General features: G+C 43.2%; 4 protein-coding genes across 4 annotated transcripts; 1 reads left to right on the forward strand and 3 right to left on the reverse strand.

Moving 5' to 3' along the window:
• Positions 1 to 1,693: 1,693 nt before the first annotated feature.
• On the reverse strand, positions 1,694 to 3,313 carry LACBIDRAFT_332570 (uncharacterized protein; the record flags this gene model as incomplete). The annotated part of the gene is made up of 8 exons (XM_001887130.1): positions 1,694 to 1,793; positions 1,934 to 1,999; positions 2,241 to 2,320; positions 2,450 to 2,462; positions 2,536 to 2,564; positions 2,755 to 2,889; positions 3,109 to 3,149; positions 3,217 to 3,313. 8 exons carry the CDS (start codon positions 3,311 to 3,313, stop codon positions 1,694 to 1,696), a joined length of 561 nt encoding a protein of 186 aa, XP_001887165.1.
• Positions 3,314 to 15,502: 12,189 nt separating this feature from the next.
• Positions 15,503 to 15,880, forward strand: LACBIDRAFT_309845 (uncharacterized protein; the record flags this gene model as incomplete). Its single annotated transcript, XM_001887076.1, has 1 exon — positions 15,503 to 15,880. The coding sequence occupies one exon, from the start codon at positions 15,503 to 15,505 to the stop codon at positions 15,878 to 15,880; it is 378 nt and encodes a 125-aa protein (XP_001887111.1).
• A 4,241-nt stretch (positions 15,881 to 20,121) lies between these two features.
• On the reverse strand, positions 20,122 to 21,649 carry LACBIDRAFT_332573 (uncharacterized protein; the record flags this gene model as incomplete). The annotated part of the gene is made up of 2 exons (XM_001887131.1): positions 20,122 to 20,341; positions 20,931 to 21,649. The coding sequence occupies 2 exons, from the start codon at positions 21,647 to 21,649 to the stop codon at positions 20,122 to 20,124; spliced, it is 939 nt and encodes a 312-aa protein (XP_001887166.1).
• Positions 21,650 to 22,517: 868 nt separating this feature from the next.
• On the reverse strand, positions 22,518 to 24,478 carry LACBIDRAFT_332574 (uncharacterized protein; the record flags this gene model as incomplete). Its single annotated transcript, XM_001887132.1, has 7 exons — positions 22,518 to 22,873; positions 22,925 to 23,020; positions 23,088 to 23,188; positions 23,241 to 23,343; positions 23,385 to 23,398; positions 23,867 to 23,921; positions 24,073 to 24,478. The coding sequence occupies 7 exons, from the start codon at positions 24,476 to 24,478 to the stop codon at positions 22,518 to 22,520; spliced, it is 1,131 nt and encodes a 376-aa protein (XP_001887167.1).
• Between the last annotated feature and the right edge of the window lie 1,201 nt (positions 24,479 to 25,679).

Here is a 25,679-nt window from a genome sequence, read left to right on the forward strand (position 1 = left end):
AGCACGCTAGAAACAGAGAGCAATGACATTGCTAAACCACTATATTATGCATCACTGGCTGGACTGACTGAAGCATCACAAAATTTGCTAGAAAAGGGAGCAGATGTGAATGCACAGGGAGGAATCTATGGAAATGCACTTGAGGCAGCATCAATTAAAGGCCATGAGGCCATTGCAAAGCTGCTGATAGAGAAGGGGGCAGATATAAATGCACAGGGAGGATTTTATGGAAATGCACTCCAGGCAGCATCAAATGAAGGTCATGAGGCCATTGTAAAGCTGTTGATAGAGAAGGGGGCATATGTAAATGCACAGGGAGGATTTTATGGAAATGCACTCCAGGCAGCATCAACTAAAGGTCATGAGGCCATTGTAAAGCTGTTGATAGAGAAGGGGGCATATGTAAATGCACAGGGAGGATTTTATGGAAATGCACTCCAGGCAGCATCAAATGGAGGACATGAGGCCATTGTAAAGCTGTTGATAGAGAAGGGGGCATATGTAAATGCACAGGGAGGATTTATGGAAATGCACTCCAGGCAGCATCAACTAAAGGTCATGAGGCCATTGCAAAGCTGTTGATAGAGAAGGGGGCATATGTAAATGCACAGGGAGGATGTTATGGAAATGCACTCCAGGCAGCATCAATAAAGGTCATGAGGCCATTGTAAAGCTGTTGATAGAGAAGGGGGCATATGTAAATGCACAGGGAGGATTTTATGGAAATGCACTCCAGGCAGCATCAAATCAAGGACATGAGGCCATTGCAAAGTTGTTGATAGAGAAGGGGGCAGATGTAAATGCACAGGGAGGATTTATGGAAATGCACTCCAGGCAGCATCAATTAAAGGCCATGAGGCCATTGCAAAGCTGCTGATAGAGAAGGGGGCAGATGTAAATGCACAGGGAGGAATTTATGAAAATGCACTCCAGGCAGCTTCAAATGGAGGCCATGAGGCCATTGCAAAGCTGTTGATAGAGAAGGGGGCAGATGTAAATGCACAGGGAGGATGGTATGGAAATGCACTCCAGGCAGCATCAAATGGAGGCCATGATGCCATTGCAAAGCTGCTGATAGAGAAGAGGGCAGATGTAAATGCACAGGGAGGATTTTATCGAAATGCACTCCAGGCAGCATCAACTAAAGGTCATGAGGCCATTGCAAAGCTGTTGGTAGAGAAGGGTGCAGATGTAAATGCACAGGGAGGATATCATGGAAATGCACTCCAGGCAGCATCAGGTGGAGGCCATGTGGCCATTGCAAAGTTGTTGATAGAGAAGGGGGCAGATGTAAATGCACAGGGAGGAAGTTATGGAAATGCACTCCAGGCAGCATCATATAACAGCCATCAAGCTCTTGCAGAGTTGTTGATTGAGAATGGGGCAGATGCAAATATAATGGCCCTGTCAGATGCATCCTCATCAGATAGTGATGATGCCTTGGAGAATCTGTCAGATGATGAAAAAGATATCTAGGATGCTCAAACCTCTGTATGAATGATATGGTAGCAGTGTTTCTGGCATCTTTAGTATAAAGAAATGTTTGTATGAAGTTTTGTGACTTGAATGGCAAAGTATGACATCTAGTGTTGATATGTAGCTAGAGAACAATGTAATGTTTCAAAGTAGTTTTATGTGATCCACTTTTGTTTCCAGCAAAAAAGTTTCCCACTCACACAGCACATGACTTTTTTTATTTTTCTGACAAATCTCCAAAATTGCCATAAATTGAGAAAAATTTATTGGCAGGGCTGATGAAAATTGGGTGTGATGTGTGATGTGCAAATTGAATACTATAAGATCAGCAATAGTGAATATACAGTTGAGTGCAAAAAGAATGAAGGTTGGTTCATTTTTCTGGTTCTTTCTAAGAATCTATTGTACCTCAAATTTGTCAGAGCAAGCAGTGAGGAGGAGAGGGCTGTAGACTTACCTGGGCTCAGCTTCGGCAACGCAAAGCATACCATCCGGAGTCGAGTCCCATCCTGCATCGGCTGGACTATACGCTTGCTGCATGTTGTCCTAGACCGTCGCCGTGTTGATAATGGTGGGCGCTCATCACCATCCGTGGGTGCTGGGCATCGTGGTCGTTGTGGTGGTAGTGGGGGGCGGTCAACGTCACTGGTGGAGGGTGGTGGCGAATCGTCATTGTTGTCCCTCATTGTGGGATCCTGGCATCATGGGTGTCGTCGTTTTCGGAGTCGTCGAGTCCAATCCTGCATCGGCTCGGCTATACGCACAACACGTCTGAGCCCATTTGCAAAGTGGGGCATCGGGGAGACATCGGGTCGGGGTGTGGGCCGGCAGCATTGGGAGGTGGCTGGTGACATCCAAGGGATGGATGGGTGAATGGCGGGGTGAGCAGAGAGGCAAAGATTGAGGGGCTTACGTGTGATTACGTCAACTCGTTTTCGCGGGAGGTGGCTGGTGACGTCCTCACCTCACTCACACGCAGCTCCAGTCTACAGGGAGGAATGGGTTAATGATGGATGGATGGAGGTGGCCTGGTTCGAATAAGGCTGCGAGTGAACTCACCCTGTCCTCGCCAAACCCGTAGTGCTGATCTATCCCATTTCTATGCCATCGTGTCCTCGTGTCCGGTAATGTTGTCGATCCGTTGTCGTGTTAGTCGCCCGTCATCAGGTTGTGTCGATCCGTGGCGACGAACAATGAATTTGGTTGCCATGTCGCTGTGGGCGACGTGGCAGCTGAGTTGTGTGTGGTGAAAATGGGGGGAGCGTTATCGCAGCTCACCTGGATTGTTGTGAGTGCTGGTTGGTAGTGAGTGACCGTTGCCTGTTGTCGTTTGAGTGGTGGCGATGGTGGGCGCTCGTCGCCGTCCGTGGGTGGGGGGCACTCGTGGCCCGTTGTTGTTCGTGGGTTGGGGTGCTGGTGGTGGGCGGTCGCTTAGTGGAGGGATGGTGGTGCATCGTCCCTCGTTGCGTGGTCCTGGCGTCCTGGCATTATGGGCGTCGTTGTTTTGAAAGTCGTCACCGACGTGGCATGCCCGGATTGACCGTTGGCATACCACGTCAGCCATTTGGTGGTGGTTGGAGGTATGTATAGTCCTGTTGGATACGACGGGGTGCCCCAGTAAGTAAAACTCACAATCAGAAAGTTCGCGTCTAGCGAACACCAAGCCCTTCCCTCTGGAGTCCTGAATGTCGAGATCAGCATATCCGAACATCGATCGATGACGACTTGAGCACGACCTACCGAAAACGAGGGAACATCGAACGAAAGGGTGAGTGGACCGTCGAACGGAAGGACGATTTGACCGAACGGAGGACGAATGGATTTTGAATGGAGGCATGATGGTGTGGCAGACGTTGGGCAGACGCGACGTGGCGCGCTCAATCACTCGTCAACAACGCTCGGAAAATGCCGAGCGCTGAAGGAGTGCTGCGCGCACTCGTTCTTGAAGGGGGAAAGATATGAAAGAAGGTATTTAGAGGTCCTAAGGATTAGTACTATCATTTGAGATAGGTAGCATTATGTATCTACTGGGCAGGGAGTAAAAGTCAGAAAAGTTTTAATCTACACCTGAGATTCCGGCACTTTCAGTTACTTTACTGTGACCCTCTACACACCTATCCCATTACTTGTATCTCCACAACCCTCTCATTTCCATAAAACTTTGTGAGTCCATTCAGTTTGTCATTCTGAATATTTTTATCTAAAATTTATGGCCATTGGATAGTTTCAGAGGACACAATATAGTTAAAGTCACAAGAAATCTACTCTATTCAATGACTGTCACAACCAATCCTTCATTGTCAAAGTGAATACAGTACCTACAAATTTTATATGAACATCCACCTTTAGCTAGGAAGAGGTAAATCTGATTCCCTCAAAATTGGGCAAGCAGAGCAAGATTTCCCAACACAATTCAATGTTTTGAAACCCTCCTAAAAATTGAAAAGTTGGAACAAGACTTTCAGGTATGTTCTTTCACTCAAAATTTGACACTGCCTGTCCTAATATTCCTATACTTATGCACTGAATGCTGGTAGGCTATAGCTGGCATATATTAGTTTACAAGTTGCTGGAATGATATGTTTTTGACATTTACGGACAGGGATTCTCCTTTTCTACAATTTTTATCCAACTTCTGATAAGAGAGCAAGTCCAATGTTGTAAATTCAACATACTGATATGTATTACCAATGTCAGGGTAGTGTTCCCTTCCTCTCCTGGCTCAATTTCAGTTGTTTTTCTGATGTTTTTTTGAGAACTTTGCATCTGTTTGTCTACAGCTTCAAACACGTCATCCAAGTTCACTCTGTTGCATCCATCCACTTGCGAGGGCGCCGTGAAGATAAAACATGAAAAATTGGATTCTGTTCTAATTTAAGAGTACTAAAATGTATATTTTTCATTAGATACAAGTGTAGAGGATGAATAACCATGCCTTTTGAAGATCTGGGCACTAGAGGGGAAACTATTTGTACCTGTGTGGCAACACCTTTGGGAACATCATCCAGCTGGAACCTGAGCCATCCATCCGAAAAGCTGCTGATTTGAAATACAAAATACATGCTATATGATGGAAACCAATTGCAACTGAAGAAATATGGAGTTAGTTCTGTCATTAACTTGAATGACACCCTTCAAAGGGCACTTTCATGAATCTCCTCTCAGGAGCTACCTTTGTTGACATTTGTTTGTTACCTAGAAGGATCAAGGAACAAAAGGTCATCCGGAACATGACCTGTGCATCCATCATCTCCACACCTCTGATTGTGGCGGAAATTTTTTGGAAAAATCAGAAATATATTTCTAGATTACTTGGTAGCTTTGAGTAGCTGTAACACAAGTTTTGATGGAGAAAACTGAGAATCATTACAATTGGAATATTCTGGTGAAATGCAGCTTTTTTAGAAGAATTATTACATGGAAAAACATATGTGGATGCTCTTTTGGCAAGAAAAACATACACAGAATACAAGAAAACATACCAGTCAACAATGCTGATCCAGGATGTACCATTTCTAAGAATTTTCAATCATAAAACATATCTGAGCTATATTTAGATCTGTCCAACCCTAGAAAAAACATATTTGGATGCTCTTTAGGCAAAAAGAAAACATCCACAGAATACAGGAAAACATACCATTTATCAATGCTGATCCAGGAAGAGATTTTTGAATCATCAAACATATCTGAGCTATATTTAGATTTGTAATAAATTACAAACATTCTGGATCTCAAGGAAAAAAACATATCTGGATGCTCTTTAGGTAGACAAAACATACAGAAAACATATCAGTGATCCAGAATATCCCATTTCTGAGAATTTTTAATCATGAAACACATGTGAGCTATATTTAGATTTGTAATGAATCACAAACATATCAGACTAAAAATAGATGCTGTAGAATGATATTATAAGCAGAAAACATATTCTGGGGGTATATTTTATTATAGGTGCAATAATTTTTATTTTTGAAAGGCTTTTTTTCAAATATTCCAACATTCCACAGCCCATGGCATTTTGGCCAAGTGGCCAATTGCACACCCTATGGAAATGAATAAGGTGGAACATTCCAGGTCAATTTGGTCTAAAACTACAGCCTGGGCTGGGATCGGCGTGGACGATGGTGGTGGGAGAGGAGTAGGGTTGAGGGTTGTTGACAATGCCCAAATCGAGTCTCGGCAAACGCCGACGCTTGATTTGTGTGGGCGTTGTCAGCGTTCCATCAACGGATTCCGTTCCAGATGCATTCCGGACATCATTCCGTCTGTCTGATTCCAGGAACCATTCCAGCAGAATCGGAATTCCGTTCTGGATTCCTTGGAATTATTTGATCAATTTGGCAGGGTGCTCTGCCAAATTTGATTCCTCCGGAATTCCGGGAATTGCCCGGATTCTGCCGGATTCCGGCAGGAATCAGTGGAGGACAATAAAGACCTCCGAAAGGCATGAAGCGACTCTGAAGATAAAAAGTTCGTTAATGATATGGATGAGAGGGAAGGGCAGTCAAGTAGGGCTACACCCATAAACTTGTCCAAATACTCCTCTGCGTCTTCTTCTTCAGAATCCTTGGGGGTACATCTTTGTTGAGAAAGCCCATCAACGCCCGCATGAGATTGCGCCGGGACATGATTCATTACATAGTCGAAAAGAGCGATATACGATATCCAACGTGTCATGGGCACGTTTGGAAGATCCAGTTGCTTTACCATCTCAATCAAAAACTTCGCGTTGATGTTGATATGGAAGTGAATTCCCCAAATCCTATGCCGGAGATCCTTGACTGCACGAAACACACTGTAAAGCTCCAACTTTGCCTGTGAATAGGACTGGTGGGTACCACTTTTATCATATAAATAAGGTAACTGCCTAGAGCTCCCTGTGTATAAGTCCACAGTCTTTATGATAGGAATCATTCCAGTTATCATGTCTATTCATTATGCAATTTTCATTAGTTATCTGGCCGATATCATTGTGCTTTTCATTATTTATCTTGCCAATATCATTGCGATTTTCATTAGAAACCTGGGCGATATCATTGGAAATTTCATTAGCTACTTGGTCAATATCATTGCAATTTTCATTAGGTGCCTGGGTGATATCATTGCAACTTTCATTAGCTACATGAGCAATATCATTGTGATTTTTCAAATGTAGCCCTGGGCATTTCATTGTGATTTTTCAATAGATGCCCTGTGCATTTCATTGTGATTTTCCAAATGTGGCCCTGTGCATTTCATTGCGATTTTTCAAATGTAGCCCTGGGTATTTCATTGCGATTTTTCAATGGATACCCAGGGCATGAATGCTTTGAATACAGAACATCAGGCACTGCCTTCAGGGTCCACTTCAGGGTCCATCCCAAAAGGGAAATATCACCTGGTTTGACTAAAAAGTGAAGAAAACCAAGAGGAGAATGATGTTACCTATCAGGGTCCATGTAAGAGGATGTTGGGATGATGGTCACATGACCAATTACCAAAAATGGTCAAAAAGCGAAAGTTGTAGCCCTATACTGTAGCTTCCCAAATCTGTTTGAATTATGTTCTGAAGTGCTCCTGTTGTGGACATATGAGGTAAAGGAATTTCAAAAGTGTTGTGTTTTTTTTTGTTTTTTGTGTTTTTCTTGATGAAAACAAAACCAAATAACATGATTTCAGTATATTTAGAAAGCTAAAAGAAAGGGCTACAATTATTGTATCATGGGAAAAATGACCAAAAAAGGAAGTACTATAAGAGTCAGATATAGACTACCAAGTTTGCTGATAGACTACAAAAAAGTCGGACTTAAACTACAAAGTTTACTGATAGACTACAAACGACTACAAAAGTCGTACTTAGACTACAAAGTTTACTCATACACTACAAAAGACTACAAAAGTCGGACTTAGACTACAAACACTTGGACTTAGACTACAAAGTTAGGGTTAAGGTCAAAAGGTTATCCTGACTACAAAGTTTGTAGTGTTCATTTTTTGATTAAAAAAGTTTGTGTTGTGTGCTTTTTGAGACTACAAAAGTTTGACGTGTCCGCTTTTTCATTAGAAAGTTTGTAGTGTGCGCTTTTTGAGACTACAAAGTTTGTAGTGTTCATTTTTTCATTAGAAAAGTTTGTAGTGTCCGCTTTTTGAGACTACAAGTTGCCATGTAGTTTGTGGTGTCATTGACCCTGTCTAGGTTATGGGCATGAGGTTGAAGGATTGCCATGATATTGCCAGTGCTGCAGCATAAGTTTTTGACATTATGCACAGGTTGTCTTTCACATTAGGAAAGGCTATTCTAAGCCTTTCATATTGATACCTACTGTCCTATCTTAAAACATAATTATGAGTTCATGTGGAGATATGGCTGAAGGATTGACATGACATTGCCAGTTTTTGACATCACGACCAAGTTGGCTTTCACACTGTCTGCTTTCACATTCATAGCTACTGGCCTGTCCCAAACATAGTCAACTTTGATACAGCTCTTTGAGGGCCATAGGATGATGGGCTGATTCATCCTTGGAGGTGTCTTTAAGTCAGGTCATGTTGTAAGTTGACCATGTATTGAGTAGATATCAACATGAATAGCCTCCTCTAGCTTGAAAGCCAACTTGGGCATGATGTGAGAAACTGATGATGTGGCAATAGCAATATGTCAAGTCATGTCAATCCTTCAGCCATATCCCTACATGAGCTTACAATTATGTTTTCAGATAGGACAGTAGGTATCAATATGAAGGCATAGAATAGCCTTTCCTAATATGAAAGACAACTTGTGCATGATCTCAAAAACTAATGCTACAGCACTGGCAATATGATGGCAATCCTTCAACCTCATCCCCATAACATAGATAGGGCCAAGGACACCATAAACTACATGTCAACTACAAACTTTTCTAATGAAAAAGCGCAACACTACAAACTTTTGTAGTCTCAAAAAGCGGACACTACAAACTTTGTAGGCAAGATAACCTTTTGACCCTAACCCTAACTTTGTAGTCTAAGTCCAAGCTTTTGTAGTCCAAGTCCGACTTTTGTAGTCTTTTATAGTCTATCATTAAACTTTGTAGTCTAAGTCTGACTTTTTTGTAGGCTATCAGTAAACTTGCTAGTCTATAGACTTTTGTAGTCTTTTGTAGTGTATTAGTAAACTTTGTAGTCTAAGTTCAACTTTTGTAGTCTTTTATAGTCTATCAGTAAACTGTGTAGTCTAAGTCCGACTTTTTTCTAGTCTATCAGTAAACTTGGTAGTCTATATCTGACTCTTATAGTACTTCCTTTTTTGGTCATTTTTCCCATGATACAATAATTGTAGCCCTTTCTTTTAGCTTTCTAAATATACTGAAATCATGTTATTTGGTTTTGTTTTCATTGAGAAAAACACAAAAAACAAAAAAAACACAACACTTTTGAAATTCCTTTACCTCATATCTCCACAACAGGAGCACTTCAAAACATAAAAACAGATTTGGGAAGCTACAGTATAGGGCTACAACTTTCGCTTTTTGACCATTTTTGGTAATTGGTCATGTCCATCATCCCAACATCCTCTTACATGGACCCTGATAGGTAACATCATTCTCCTCTTGGTTTTCTTCACTTTTTAGTCAAACCAGGTGATATTTCCCTTTTGGGATGGACCCTGAAGTGGACCCTGAAGGCAGTGCCTGATGTTCTGTATTCAAAGCATTCATGCCCTGGGTATCCATTGAAAAATCACAATGAAATGCACAGGGCCACATTTGGAAAATCACAATGAAATGCACAGGGCATCTATTGAAAAATCACAATGAAATGCCCAGGACTACATTTGAAAAATCACAATGATATTGCTCATGTAGCTAATGAAAGTTGCAATGATATCACCCAGGCACCTAATGAAAATTGCAATGATATCGGCCAGATAAATAATGAAAATTGCAATGATATTGGCCAGATAAATAATGAAAATTGCAATGATATTGACCAAGTAGCTAATGAAATTTCCAATGATATCGCCCAGGTTTCTAATGAAAATTGCAATGATATCGGCCAGATAAATAATGAAAATCGCAATGATATTGGCCAGATAAATAATGAAAATCGCAATGATATTGACCAAATAGCTAATGAAATTTCCAATGATATCGCCCAGGTTTCTAATGAAAATTGCAATGATATCGGCCAGATAAATAATGAAAATTGCAATGATATTGGCCAGATAAATAATGAAAATTGCAATGATATTGACCAAGTAGCTAATGAAATTTCCAATGATATCGCCCAGGTTTCTAATGAAAATTGCAATGATATTGACCAAGTAGCTAATGAAATTTCCAATGATATCGCCCAGGTTTCTAATGAAAATTGCAATGATATCGGCCAGATAAATGATGAAAATCGCAATGATATTGGCCAGATAAATAATGAAAATCGCAATGATATTGACCAAATAGCTAATGAAATTTCCAATGATATCGCCCAGGTTTCTAATGAAAATTGCAATGATATCGGCCAGATAAATAATGAAAATTGCAATGATATTGACCAAATAGCTAATGAAATTTCCAATGATATCGCCCAGGTTTCTAATGAACATTGCAATGATATCGGCCAAGTAGCTAATGAAATTTCCCATAATATCGCCCAGGTATCTAATGAAAATCACAATGATATCAGCCAGATAACTAATGAAAATCGCAAATGATATCGCCCATGTAGCTAATGAAATTTCCAATAATATCGCCCAGGTATGTAATGAAAATCACAATGATATTGTCCAGATAACTAATGAAAATCACAATGATATTGGCCAAGTAGCTAATGAAAATTGCCTAATGAAAATGCATGGTAACTGGAATGATTCCTATCATAAATACTGTGGACTTATACACAGGGAGCCCTAGGCAGTTACCTTATTTTTATGATAAAGGTGGTACCCACTAGTGGTGAATAGCAGGATTCAGCATCATTAAAGGTACAAGACCCAAATATCACCAGGTGCTTGTCTTTCTCAACCATCTGGTATAAAATCCAACCAGACCCATTTTGACAAGAGTCGACAGCGATGATGACCAAACTGTTCTCCGAAATCCGAGGTAATGAATCTTGATGTGAGAAAAGTTTTGCAACTTCGTAATCCAATTTGATGAGCACAGGAGCGGTCGAAACAAGGTGCTTGAGCTCATTTTGGGCCGCTTCTGCTTCCCTTGAAAAGAAGAACTCCTGCTGCACTGCTATTTTCATGAGAAGCGTCAGTGGTTTTGCGATAAGAGAAGAACCACGTATCCATTTTCTTCCTACACCAGCTGTACCAAGGAAAGAGCGAACGTCGGTGACACTTGTCAATGGCCCCCAGTTCAAGGTTTTTGTTACCAAACCGTGCTCAAGGTGCCAGCCTTCCTTCGAAACAATAGTCCCTATGATGTGTAATCGCGGGGTCGCAAGAACTAGCTTCTTTCCTGACGCAGTGACACCTGCTTTAATATTCTGCAAAATAAAATCATAAGAGTCTGGTGGTTCTAAGTCAGAAATGAAAGAGGGAGAGTCAAAACCATAAGTCCCCATCATTGCATGAAGTGTGCACCCAAGAGTTGGAACGGGCATGTCCTGGTCAAGTCCAGGCTTGGGATATGCGCCCGTCTTCATTTTCCTGTGTTGACATCTTCAACCTCTTCAATTCTTGGTCTTCTATCCAGGTTGAGGGTAGCTGTATTATGAGGAGCGCCAGGCGTGCAGAGAGGAATTTATGGAAATGCACTCCAGGCAGCATTAACTGAAGGTCATGAGGCCATTGCAAAGCTGCTGATAGAGAAGAGGGCAGATGTAAATGCACAGGGAGGAGAATATGGAAATGCACTCTACATAGCATCAAATCAAGGCCATGAGGCTATTGCAAAGCTGCTGATAGAGAAGGGGGCAGATGTAAATGCACAGGGAGGATATTATGGAAATGCACTCCAGGCAGCATTAACTGAGGCCATGAGGCCATTGCAAGGCTGTTGAAAGAGAACGGGGCAGATGTAAATATGATGGCCCTGTCAGATTATGGCAGTGATGATTCATCGTCAGATGATGACTAGCTATCTAGGATGCTGAAACCTCTCCACAAATGTTAAGGTAGAAGTATTCTTGGTATGTTTAGTATAAAAAAACATTGGGATGAAGTTTTGTGACTTGTATGCCAAAGTATGACACTTTCACCCCTGGTATTGGAATGTAGCTAGAGAGCAATATAATGTTTTAAAAGCAATTTTCTTGCCATTTTTGTTATAATGGAGAGGTTTTCATCTTTGAGCATATGCACCAGACCTTGAAATTGGTTCTCCAATGACATCTGATGACTAACAGTCAGCACAATTCCTATTTTCCCCTCATTCTCTGCCTCTATTTCATGCAGATTTTTTATATTTGACAATATACACTGCACTCTGAAAACAGTATATAACATCAGCAATGGTGAGCACAACTATTTTTCCTTTATTATTAACACATCTGGTTTGAAAATCTACACTTCTAGTACTTTTGCTCAGGGTGTTTGAAACTTTTTTTTAGTGTTGCACAACTTTCAACTCACCACTCAATCATACACCCATAATTTTGGTTTTTCTTCATGAAAAGTCATTCGAGCACTCTGGAAATTTATACAATTATAGAAGGGCATTTATCTCAAATTAGTTTCTGTACTGAATGGTTGTGCTTGAATTTGTTGAAGGTAATTTCCAAATTTCACTGTTTCTTAGCCAGTGGATGCACACCCAAAATTCAAACATGTCTCAAGAACAAGAAAAAAACCTGTCAAATTGTAGTGTACTTAATAGTTTGTCAAATGTATGTGGTATCGTGAGGGGGATACTGCACAGTGGCACAACAGATAAATAAATGGTTAGATTCAGACAGGGCAATGAAGGAACGTGGGTGGGTGGGGTTGTTGGGATTAGCTGGGATTCAAGCCAGGGGGGAAAACTCAGAGGCTGAGGGTGAATTTATAGCTGGAGGGTGGAGAACTTGCAAAAGGGCAGTACTTATCACTCCTCCACCTATTCCTACTGGACTCCAGGACTCCAGTAGGATTCCCACTGGATTTCAACAATTCTTCCAAAAAAGGCATTTTCCACCTATTGGACTTCTACTGGACTTTAACAAAATACCAGAAAGTGAATACATTGCCTAGATACTGGATTCATACTGGACTTCTACTGGACTCCTACTATACAATTTACTATTACAGATGCCTAGAGCTAAATTCAGATCATGTGACTGATAATTAAGGTCATGTGACTATCTTGCCTTAGGTGTCATCTTCAAAATCTGAGTCAACATCTTTCTCCTCTTCCATATATGGTCTCTTCATCTGCTTTTCCATCACATATTGGCTGTGGTAAAACAACATAGAATGCAAAAACCAGTCAAAATTGCCTTGTGTCATCCTCTTCAGGATAGACTCAAATCCACCTAGCCATGCATTTAACTGTTCACAGGCCTGTTTTAAAATTCATTAATTCTTGTATTTCATCACACATTAACTCAAACTTACCTGTGTGTTGAATCCTTGCTTGTAGTATGATCAACCATGTTTGTCTTTTTCAACAATGACAAGATTTGGAGCTGATCCATTCAATGGTGCAGGATTACACCATTTTCAACAAATACAATCACCAACACAGTGATTAATATAGTGGTAACTATCAACAATGAACCAAGTTGTATGTTTCCAAATTCTGTCCCAGCTTCCATTGCTTATTGCTGTTCATAATAATAGACAAGCCTTATCAATACAGATGTAATCTGGATGTGATTCAGCTGTAGAGTAAACTGATTCCAGAAAGTTAAGAATATTAGTGGGGGATTCTGACTTAGGAAATTTAGCCCAAGCAATAACAACACCACAAGGTGCAGTAATTGTCTCAACACAATAAAACCATGAATGATGAAAGTAATGGGTTCTTTCAATATCAGGTGTAGGCTCATCATGGCATTGGATATTTGGCTCTCTATTAGGTTGCCAAGGCATTCTCTCTCCAGGCCTTCTTAAAATCTGTCTAACACCAGATAAGGTATGTGTCAGACCAAGCTGAAAATACCAATTTTGACAAAACTAGGTATTTACCAGGTGAACAGGTGAAAAGTTTTAAATACCAGTCAACCCAGGGAATTTAATCCGGTCTGGGCAGTAGATACAGGTGAAGAACTAAATTGACGGCCATACAGTGTGCTTGACCAAAAGTTATTGGAAGCAGTGTATATGCGACCCATGTCCGTGTCATGGAACAAAGGGTGGGGTGGGTAGAGGTGCATGTCTAGGAGATTTCGCAGCACAGAGAGAAGGTTGTGATGATTGAGTATGTAAGATGAAGTGGCTCAAAGGAAGGTGAGTGGAAGTGGATTAGTAAATATGAGTGGTGAAGCGACATGGTGCATCCTTCTTTCACTTGGCCCACCCACAGACGTTGATCATGCCTCACTCATAGGAAGTCGATGTCAAAGGTACGTTCCTCCATATTTCCACCTCCTGCCCACTGACAAGCGAGGCTTTGTCAGCAACATCGGGTCTCATGCTGTGGAGATGGTGGCACCCAGCGTAACAGTTACATTGTGTCCAAGCTTGCTGTCCATCGCTTTACAGAGCTAGTCACTTCAGATTCTATTCACTCGATATATACCCAATTTGACCGTAATTGGTTTACCATCCCTCCCTCATAGTTATTGAAGTATCCCCTGCTAATACTGTACAATAATCTGTCATAGCTACTGCTCTTTGTTATCGAATACCGAAAAATCAGTCACAGCTTTTCTCAACTTGCTGGCTTGTTGGAACTTGTCAAATGATTTCACAACTCAACTTGTGAGATTTTTGGATCTACTTGTCAACTTGTGACTTGCAGCTTGTTTGGACTCGTTTGGACTCATATGAGTTGAAACAAGCCCAAACAAGTCGTGACAAGTGGACTGTAGAAATACTGATGTTATAGCTTGATGTGTGTGTAAATATGAGCAAATATGTGTCCTTGTGTCAGATTTGAGTGTGTGTAACAGTAGTGCTTGAAAGTCCAGTCCAGTCTGGTTTTTTGGCCCAAAACAAAAAGACCAAGACCAAGACTGGTCCACATGATTCCTAAAACCTCAAAAGACCGGACCAGGACTGGAAAAGACCAAGACTGTGGTCTTTTTCGGTCTTTGGACCGGTTTTGGTCCAAACTGGTTACAACCAGTTCAAGACCGGTTTTTCAACTAAGTATGCAATAAAATTTGCAATTGTGAGTTGGTAGATTTATTGACATTCTTCGTAGCTTCTAAACGAGTGCAAGAACGTTAAATTACGTTGAGAATTGATGTATGTATAAAAATACTAAGGAACATCTGCTATTTTCACAAAATACTTTACAGTTTTGTATGTATCTTTGTCAGTTTTTGGCCTAAAAATATGATCTTAGGTGCGTTTTGAAGGGTTATTATGTAGGTACAAAAAACCGGTCTTAACTGACAAGACTGGTCCACGTTAACTGGTCTTTTTGTGGTCTTGTGATCTCAAATCTGAAAGACCAAGACTGCAGGTCCGGTTTTTTGCAGTCTTGGTCCAGTCCAGTTGCAGTCTTTTTGTGTTAAAGGAGACGTCTCGTGACCTCATTATTTACGCGTACACTTTATTTGTTCATCCCCTTTTATCTTTTCTATTCCTCTTTTTACTTCCGTTATTTCCTAGTCTTTATGACTTCTTTACCAGTCTTTGTGCAAGCCACCATCCCCATCCTTTAAATACGAAAACTTTATTTCTTCTCACCTCAGTCGTCATAACACTTTGTGTCTGACTCTGAGGTGAGTTTACTTTACATATTATACTTTACTATCACTGACAACTACCTGTACATAGTTCTGTGTGTTTACAGGTAGTTACAAAATACAGTCATCATAACACTTTGTGTCTGACTCTGAGTTCCGTGCGTTTACAGGTTATGGGCCCCGAAGCGCATTAACAAACTTATGGAATTACAGACACTACCTGCTTTACCACTTTTACTTGCAACTCGTAAAGCCCACTTTACATCCCACATTACTTCCCACAAAAATGTCGTCCAACGCAAATCCACCTATCTTTGCCAATACCGAAAAGTTCGACGGCACAAACTTTGCCACATGGGAGCTGCTAATTATCATTGTGGCAACCAGTCGCGGTGTGCTAGGATACCTACAAGGGACTATCCGAAACCCTGCTCCGTCTGCATCCCCAACCGGCGCACTTACTTACATGCCTGCACCACTGGAAATACCCCTCCCTGACGATACCACACAATGGTACTCCTCCCATCCTTCTGTTGCAGAGTGGGCGATGTGCGATGCCTGGGTGCGTGCGCTACTACTCTACAACACCAAAAATCCTGTTGGCCTAGGTCTCAAACTTGATGGGACTGCTGCTGAAGCCTGGAACTCTCTCACCTCACAGTAAAAAATTTCATCTGACCTCACCGCCATCACCAGTCAGCGTGATCTTTGCACAACCATCTTCACTGATGGGAGCGACTTCCCAACCCACATCTCGAACCTTCGAACAAAATGGGCTGTCGCAAACAGCGCAGGTGCAAAGATTGACGATGCTGACTTCTGGATGATTATTCTATCATCCCTCCCTGCCTCCTGGGACAGCATTGTCGGTACTCTATATGAGGCAAAATCTTCGGCGGACATTATTAGTCGATTAATGATTCATTGGAATCGTATCGACCGCTTGAAGTCAGTGATGCATCCAAGCAGCATGGTCACAGCACTACAGACTAATGCGAGGTCAGCGCGAAACCAAATGCAGTGTACCAACTCAAACTGTGGACGGCGTGGACATACCATTGCCAACTGTTACTGGAAAGGGGGAGGAAAGGAGGGCCAGTTCCCTCCGGATTTTGGACGACGTGGGGGAGCACGTGGATTGGCGCCAACCATCACTCCCACTGTAACTGCCGCACTCACCGACACATCATCTATGTCGGAAATTACACTCGCTCTCATAGCTGATCTTGATAGTGACGAGTGTCTGTTGACCAAAGACGTGCATGTACACCCAAGTGAGGGAAGCAATGTGTTAGAGATTCACGCACCTGGTGAAATACTCTACACGTCGAAGGACTGTATCATCGAGTCTTACCCCGAGGGCACTTGGGGTCTTGAGGTACAAAACCCCACTCATGCATTAGCCGCGACAACGAATCCAGGCAACCATGACATCCTCACCTATGCTGATTCTGCTGCCAACAAGCACTGCTTTGTTGAGCACTCCGACTTCACCACATATTTCCCCCTCACAAAACCAGACGAAGGCCAACCTGTGAATAAAGGTGGTCAATTCCGTATCATTAGTCATGGGAGCATAACCAAAACAATTATTTCGGGTGCGTTGAGGATGACTATTACCTTTAAAAACGCGGTACACACCCCCGACCTCATAGCCAACCTTGTCTCAATCAGCAAGCTGGACGCCGCCGGTTGCTGGGCAATTTTTGGAGGAGGGGGGGTCCAGTTCTATGACCTTGTGAACGGAGTTCAGAGACTGCTGATGAAAGGCAACAGAAGTAATGGGATGTACCTGTTAAACGCCGAAGCCCCCACTACTGCCCTGGTGACGCAGTATACCCAAAAGTCTACATCCGTTGACGTATGGCATCGGCGTTTGGGACACGTCGGTGTCACATCTATTGTCGAGATGGCAAGGAAAGGTCTAGTTGATGGTCTTGACATTGTGGGAGATGTCAAGGTCCAGGGGAAGTGCGAGGATTGTATCTATGGAAAACAAACTGCATGACCATACAAAAGCCTGACGGAATATGAGAAGGACGTACTGCAGTGCGTATACATAGACCTATGGGGTCCTGCACGAGTCCGTTCCACCGGGGGAGCTGAATACATGATGGTATTCAACGATGGCGGTTCCTCTTTCTGGCAGGGCTATTTCCTGACGAACAAGGCCAGTGAGACGACGATGGACGCATTCGAGGAGTTCCATGTGAGGGCAGCCCAGGCTGTAGTTTTAGACCAAATTGACCTGGGATGTTCCACCTTATTCATTTCCATAGGGTGTGCATTTGGCCACTGGCCCAAAATGCCATAGGCTGTGGAACATTGGGATATTTGAAAAAAAGCCTTTCAAAAATAAAAACCATTGCACCTATAATAAAATATACCCTTAGAATAGGTTTTCTGCTTATAATATCACTCTACAGCATCTATTTTTAGCCTGATATGTTTGTCATTTATTACAAATCTAAATATAGCTCACATCTGTTTTATGATTAAAAATTCTCAGAAACGGTATATTCTGGATCACTGATATGTTTTCTGTATGTTTTGTCTACCTAAAGAGCATCCAGATATGTTTTTTCCTGAGATCCAGAATGTTTGTAATTTATTACAAATCTAAATATAGCTCAGATCTGTTTTATGGTTTAAAAATCTCACCTCCTGGATCAGCATTGATGACTGGTATGTTTTCCTGTATTCTGTGGATGTTTTTTCTTGCCTAAAGAGCATCCAAATATGTTTTTCTGGGGATCCAGAATGTTGGTGATTTGTTACAAATCTAAATATAGCTCAGATATGTTTCATGATTGAAAATTCTTGAAAAATGCTACATTCTGGATCACCATTGATGACTGGTATGTTTTCCTGTATTTTTTGTATCTTTTTCTTGCCAAAGGAGCATCCACATATAGTGTCATAATCCTTTCAAAAAAGCTGCATTTCACCAGAATATTCCAATTGTAATAATTCTCATTTTTCTCCATCAAAACTTGTGTTACTATGTTTGTTCAGGATATTGAAACTTTTTCAGTGTTGCACGATTGTTGGCTCACCACTTTGTCCCATCCTTTCAATTTTTTGACCACTCGATGTACATTTTTGTCTTCTATACGAATATCGACTTTTTTGTACTGTAGATGTGTTATGTTCACTGTCGGAGGCGATCTGGTACTCAGGGTTCAAAAATATCAGGATATTGAAACTGTTGTCACACCAGATCACAAGGACTTTGGCTGGACGATGATGACAGTTTGGCGTGCGTATGTCACGCAAATGTCACGCTTTAACGCCATTTGCGAGCGAAATTTTGTATTTTGCACTCCCGCCCAACAGCACTTCATCTTTCTCTCTAGAAATTTGTATTTGAACTCTCACATATCATTTTAATGTAATTGGAAAGTGTCAGAATAAACAATCAAGCCGATCTGGAGGGATCTGAGAGAACATTCCAATACTTTTGTTTGGCTGGTGCAATGAAAACCACAAATCCATGTCTTAAGAATGCAATTCTTTGAATGCATCTCTAAAAATTTAAAGTTACAGAGAGAATACACAAATACACTGGTCTCCAGAATTTGAGAACCTCAGAGTAGGTGGATGCAAAGATAATCCGCATTTTCAATATCCCGACGAGTTTCAATATCATGGGCAAACATAGTACAGCTACTCAAAGCTACCAAGTAATGTAGAAATATATTTTCGATTTTTTCAAAAAATTTCCGCCTCAATCAGAGGTGTAGAGATGATGGATGCACAAGTCATGTTCCGGATGACCTTTTGTTCTTTGATCCTTCGAGGTAACAAACAACCATCAACAATGAGCGGAATCATGAAAAGTGCGCTTTTGAGGCTGTCATTCAATATGTTGATGGATTTGACTTCATACTTCTTCAATTTCAATTGGTTTGTATCATATAGTATGTATTTTATATTTTAATTCAGCAGCCTTTCGGATGGATGGCTCATGTTCCAGCTGGATGACGTTGCCAAAGGCGTTGCCACATAAGTACAAATAGTTGCCCCCTAGTGCCCAGATCTTCAAAAGGCAGAGTTATTCATCCTCTACAGTTGTATTTAATGGGAAATATACATTTTAGTACTCTAAAAGTAGAACAGAATCCAATCTTTCATGTTTTACATTCACGGCACCCTCGCAAGTGGATGGATGCGACATAGTGAACTTGGATGACATGTTTGAAGCTGTAGCCAAACAGATGCAAAGTTCTCAAAAAAACATCGGAAACACAACTAAAATTGAGCCAGGAGAGGAAGGGAACACTACACTGACATTGGTAATACATGTCAGTATGTTTGATTTACAACATTGGACTTGCTCTTTTATCAGAAGTTGGCTAAAAATTGTAGAGAAAGAATTATCTTTATCAAAAACATATCATTCCAGCAGCTTCTAAGTTAATACATGCCAGATATAGCCTACCAGCATTCAGTGTATAAGTAAAAGAATATTAGGACAGGCAGTGTCAAATTATGAGTGAAAGAACACACCTGAAGGTCTTGTTCCAACTTTTTAATTTTTAGGAGGGTTACAAAACATAGAATTGTGCTCTGCTTGCCCAATTTTCAGGGAATCAGATTTACCTCTTCCTACCTAAAGGTGGATGTTCATATAAGCTCTGTGAGTACTGTATTCACTTTGGAAATGAAGGATTCGTTGTGAAAGTCTTTGAATAGGGTGTATTTCTTGTGACTTTAACTATACTGTGTCCACTCAAATCATCCAATGGTCATGGAATTTACATAGGAGTCTTCAGAGTCAGAAACTGAATGGATTCACAAATTTTTATGGAAAATCAGAGCATTGTGGAGATACAGGTAATGGCATAGGTGTGTAGATGGGTCACAATAAAGCAACTGCAAGTGCAGTACTTTATTGTGCCCTACCTATTCCTGTCGGACTCCGGTCATTCCTGCGGATTCCGGTGGAATGGGACCGGACTCCAGCGGAATCCACAGGAATGGGACCGGAATCCAGTGGAATCCACTGGAGTCCTGCGGAATCCACCAGAGTCCTGCGGAATCCAGCGGAATCCAGTTGAATAAGACCACAATCCACCATAAATAGCAGTACTTTACCCTCCCCCACATGCTCTGATCAGAGTATCTACAATCAGAATGGATCAGCACTGATCTAGAGGTCAGGTGACTTGATCTGCATTGATTCAACTCAATACTCAGAATTTCTTATAAAATTCACATCTAGTCAAGTCATTCATCTCAATAAATCAAATTTTAATGTATTTTATTAATGACATGAGTCTATCTTACTACATATAGTGCATATTAAAGAGGACAAGGAAGAGGGGATGGATAAGGGGCAGGGACAAGGAAATGGGGAGGGACAGGGAAGGGGGTATAAGGAAATGGGGAGGGACAGGGAAGGGGGCAGGGAAAAGGAAGGGGGCAGAGACAATGAAATGGGGGAAGGGGGTAGGGACAAGGAAATGGGGAGGGACAGACAGGAAAGGGGGGAGGGAAATGGGGGTACATGGAAATGGGGAGGGACAGGGAAGGGGGATGGGAGTACATGGAAATGGGGAGGGACAGGGAAGGGGGGCAGGAAAAGGAAGAGGGGCAGGAAAAGGAAGGGAGGGACAGGGAAGGGGGAGGGACAATGCACTCGTCGTCGTCGTGTGATGTCATGGTGGCTGTTAGCGAGATGGGATAGGATGAAGGAGAGTCAGGGGACTCACCTTTGTGTGAACGACGAACGACGACGAGAACGACGACATCGTCGTCGTCGTTCGTCGTTTGGTTGCCACGTCGCTGACAGCGACGTGGCACCTTGGTTTCCCATCGGCGGGGGCCGTCGTCGTGCGTTGATGTGGGTGTCCGTTGGCGTGGTCATCGTCCGTCGACGTGGTGGTGGTGCGTTGACGTGGGCGTCCGCTGGCGTGGTCATCGTCTGTCGACGTGGTGGTGGTGCGTTGACGTGGGCGTCCGTTTGCGTGTTCGTGTCGTTGTTGGCGTTGGCGTCTGTTGACGTGGCCGTCCGTTGACGTCGTGGGGCGTGTCGTGGTCCGTGGGCGTGGTCATGGTGGTCGTGTGTTGACGTGGTCGTCCCTCGCGGTCCGTTTTCGTCGCCTCGACCTCGCCGGGGCTCGTTTGCTTGCTGACGTGGCGTTGCCGCGTTGTTGTTGACGTGGTTGTTGTTGGCGGTCGACGACGTTTGTGGGCGGTGGTGGCCACAGGTGACCGTGGTGACGTGGCGTGGGTGGGTAGCGGGCGCGCGTTTACGAGGAGCGGGGACGATGGTGGTGGTGGGAGTAGAGGTTGGTGGTGGTGGGAGGAGAGAGGGTTGTGTTTGGACGAGCGTGAAAGCCGTTGCCAAACAAACAATTGTTTGGCAATGGGCTTGTGCCAAACAAACCGGATTCCGGTTGCATTCCGTTTTTGCCAATCCGGGGACCATTCCGGTCACAATTCCGGAATGCCGAAATTCCGCCGGAATGGTAAAGCACCGGAATGAAGAAAATAGCAGGCCTCTCTGCTAAATTTCACTCCTCCGGAATCCACCGGAATCCGCAGGAATGACCGGAATCCTGCAGGAATTAGGGGGGCACTGATAAGACCTCTGCAAGTGCCAGAATCTCAGGTGTAGATTGAAATTCTTGTGACTTTTACACCCTCCCCATTAAACACATAGTGCTACCTATCTCAAATGCTAATCATATTCCTCAGAACCTCTAAATACATTTTTCTTCATTTTCTCCTTCCCAATAACGAACGCAGGAGCAACTTGCGCAGCTCGCCACCAGCGCTCGGAAAATGCCGAGCACTGTTGATGCGTGGTTGAGCATGCCACCCCTTCTGTTCAACCAGCATGCTACAAACGACTCACCATCATCCACGGCCACTCCGTCAACCAATCCTCTGAAATCCAAGGTCGCCCTTGGTTACGTATCTCAATGTTTGCGCAGGGATCAACCACTGGATGAAGGACCTGGGGATGTTCGCGTTTCGCGAACTCTATGTTGGTAAGCTTATTCTACATGAGCTCCCCGTCATTTCTCATTGGATTGTCCATGCCAACAGCACCACCACCGGACCGTTGGCATGCCACGTCGACGTCAACTTGCAGAACGACGGCACCCATGACGCCAAGAGCCGATGACGGTGATCCACCATCACCACCCTCCACCAACGACGGCGACCGCCCACCCCAACCATCACAATGGCCATGAGTGCCCATCAGTTACGGATGGCGATGAGCGCCCATCCTTGCCACTCAAGCTACAGGTGACCGCCCACCACTACCACAACAGCCATGTCATCACCAATCAAACCACAGGCGACCGCCCACCACTACGACCACAACGACCGTGAGTGCCTACCACCCACGGATGGCGATGAGCGCCCGCCATCATCACCACTCTAACGACAACGGGTGACGAGCACCCATCACCACCACCAACCCAGACAACAGCTGCCATGTTGCCGACAGCGACATGGCAATCAAATGACGAACAACGACCAATTCGTTGTTCGTCATCACCGGATCGAGGACCATCGGACTTGACTGCGTCAAGAGCGAGGTGGAAGCACATGGCAGCAAGCGGGTTGATGGATGCGAGGGTCGCGTTGCAGTAGCTGATCTTCAGGTGAGTATACAGCCCTCTCCTCCTCACTCCTTGCTCTGACAAATGACAATGTCAGATGTTATTTCCCCCAATTGACGACAACGGACCACAAGGGATGAGGGACCATGCGACCACGACAGACGAGCACAAAGCAAACAGACGACCACAGACCACGATGTACCACGACGATGCGAGGGCCACCGCTACGGACGACAATGCATCACCAATGACCACGACGGACGAGCACAAAGCAAACGGACGACCACGGACGACGACCACAGACCACGATGTACCACGACGATGCGAGGGCCACCGCCATGGACGACAATGCACCACCAATGACCACACACGATGGACAATGGTGACCATGACTAGATGAACCAACGTGACACAACCACGCCTCCACGACCACACAGCACCTACCACGATGGACCACCACAATGTGAAACGACGCCACAGAGGACCAGCCCGATGAACGCGACGGGGACCACCATGACAATGACCACGACATAAAATGTACCCCTTTCTGCTCATTATACATTGGTAGATACTTTATTACGCACTTACTACCATCTTTTTGCCTGTCCATCGTGTGGTAGAGTAGCTACACTATTTAATTCAATCTGTTTGCATCTGTGTACCAATGCCATCTAAGGCCCAGAGTCATCCGAAAAGGGTTTGTCGCATCCAGCTATTTTGGTCTGATTTGACAGAGGGAAAGTATCTGGAGTGGTCTGAACAATATCGTGCATATAATTGGTGAGGTTTCAGAGGTGGTTTTTAGGAGGAACAAAGCTGTACGACATCTATATCTCCTCAGAACTAAAACTATGCATTGTTGACAATTGTGTACCAAAGGCATCAAAAGTCCCATCAGATTTGACAGAGGGAAACTATTTAGGAGTGTCAGAACATCATCAAATATATATATGGTAAAGTCTCAGGTGTTCTTTCTAGGAGAAACAAAGCTGTGGGAATGTAAATGTCTCCTCAGAATTAAATAACAAATATGTACCCATATAATATCAACAATACCTCTTCCCACCCACCCTACAGCAAGCTGTGCATTAACCCACATCCTGACCAAGTGGTCAAATGCACTCCCTATGGAAATGAATAAAGTGCATTATTGCAGGGTATAAGGCATAGGGCTACAGCCAAGGGTGGATAAGGTATGGTTCTAGACCACCGGCCTCGTCAGCTGTTGCCTTTGTTGCATCGGGTCCTCCATCACTCTTTGCTTGGATGCGCGCACAGGGTTGATTGAGTGCCTGCAGTTCGTGCATATTTAGATCTAGGACATCATTTCGTGTCGTATATAGGCACACAGCATTTCGGAAAAGAGCCTGTGTAGCGGGATCAAGTCTCCTTTCAGCTCGAGAGTCCAGAAGAGTCCAGTCTTCTTGAGTTAGACCACCCTTTGAGGCATGTAACAGAAGCTTCCGAAAGTTTTCCTGTTCTATAGAAGCACCTTGCTGTCTGTGAATAACACGGAGACAAAAACTGGACACAAATAGCCAGTAAAGTGCACTGCCATCCCGGCTTAGGGCACCATTATCAGTTGTAGCTGTTGAAGGTGGAGAATAGAGGGGAGTATCACCGATGGGAGGGAGTTGTGGGAAATCTCCAAACAAAGCAATGTGAAAGCCACCAAACGGCATATTTGCTGAGTAAGGACGAATCTGTCAAAGGTGAGAATCAATCATAGCAAGTGTACGAAGGCCGAGCATGGACTTTTCATCAATTATGATGAAATGAACACCCTGCCACTGAAGCTGAAGGTTCGCTAGGCGACTCCCAGTAAGCCGCACAAACAACCCAAGGGTGGGGAGAAGAAGGGCTGAATGGTTCGTCCTTCCACGAACATTGAGAGCTGCAACGCCTGAAGGTGCGAGGACCCGAATGGGATCAGGCTGCTCATGTTCAGCTGCAAGTTGGCGAAGTTCCTGACAGATAGCCACGATAAGGTAAGTCTTTCCACAACTGGCAGAACCATCAACATTGATAAGCGATTGTGGGATGATCGTTTCACCATTTCCTGCCAGTATCTGCCTATAGGCGTTGATACGCTTTGCACGGGGATGAACGTGAAAGTGCAAAACATGCAAACAAGGATCAAGCGCGTCGGGGGAAAACCCTAAACACCTAACACTCACTCACACACACACACACACACTATCACAATCTCGGTGCAAGAGTTCGAGGGCCTTTGGTATTAAGAAATACCACTTTTGTCTTCTTAGGTTCAAGTCTCAAGAGTTTTCGTTCAAAATTGGGTTTTTATTATAAGGTGTGGTTTAGAATAGTTCAATAGAACAAAGTATATCTTTCTGGGAACTTGGTCTCTTAAATGCAAAGTTCTTTGATCACAGTTTCTTTTATTAACACAAAACACGACTTTAATTGACTTTTATGACTCCCGTGAGTTTTTATTATGTCACTACGCTCCAAAACCAAGGGTACGAGTACGCTGTCTCGTCTAAAATGATACTGTGTCCTTAAAACCTCTTATTCAAAAGTCTCCAAGCAAGTTGACTCCCAAGCACGCTGGCTTCGTTCACACTGTACTTTTCTTGACCACGAAGAAATCTCCTTTAATTGATTACAACTGTCCACCTCCTAAGTCTCTACTTGGAGTGCAACTAGCTGGTCAACGGGGGACGATTGCTTCCCTTTTGACCTGCCAGCGCGCTCCTTATATACTCCAGGAACCCCTATCTATGTTTTACATGTGTTTTAATGCGGGATACTTCGGTCCGAATTACAAATATGAAATTTAATGAACGTGTGGTATATTTTGTAGTCTATCTCTGTGACACTACAGATTTTGTAGTGTCGCGTCTTTCATTTTCAAACGCATCA

This window comes from Laccaria bicolor, genomic scaffold (genome assembly GCF_000143565.1).
Source record: "Laccaria bicolor S238N-H82 LACBIscaffold_42 genomic scaffold, whole genome shotgun sequence".
Lineage (NCBI taxonomy): Eukaryota > Fungi > Basidiomycota > Agaricomycetes > Agaricales > Hydnangiaceae > Laccaria > Laccaria bicolor.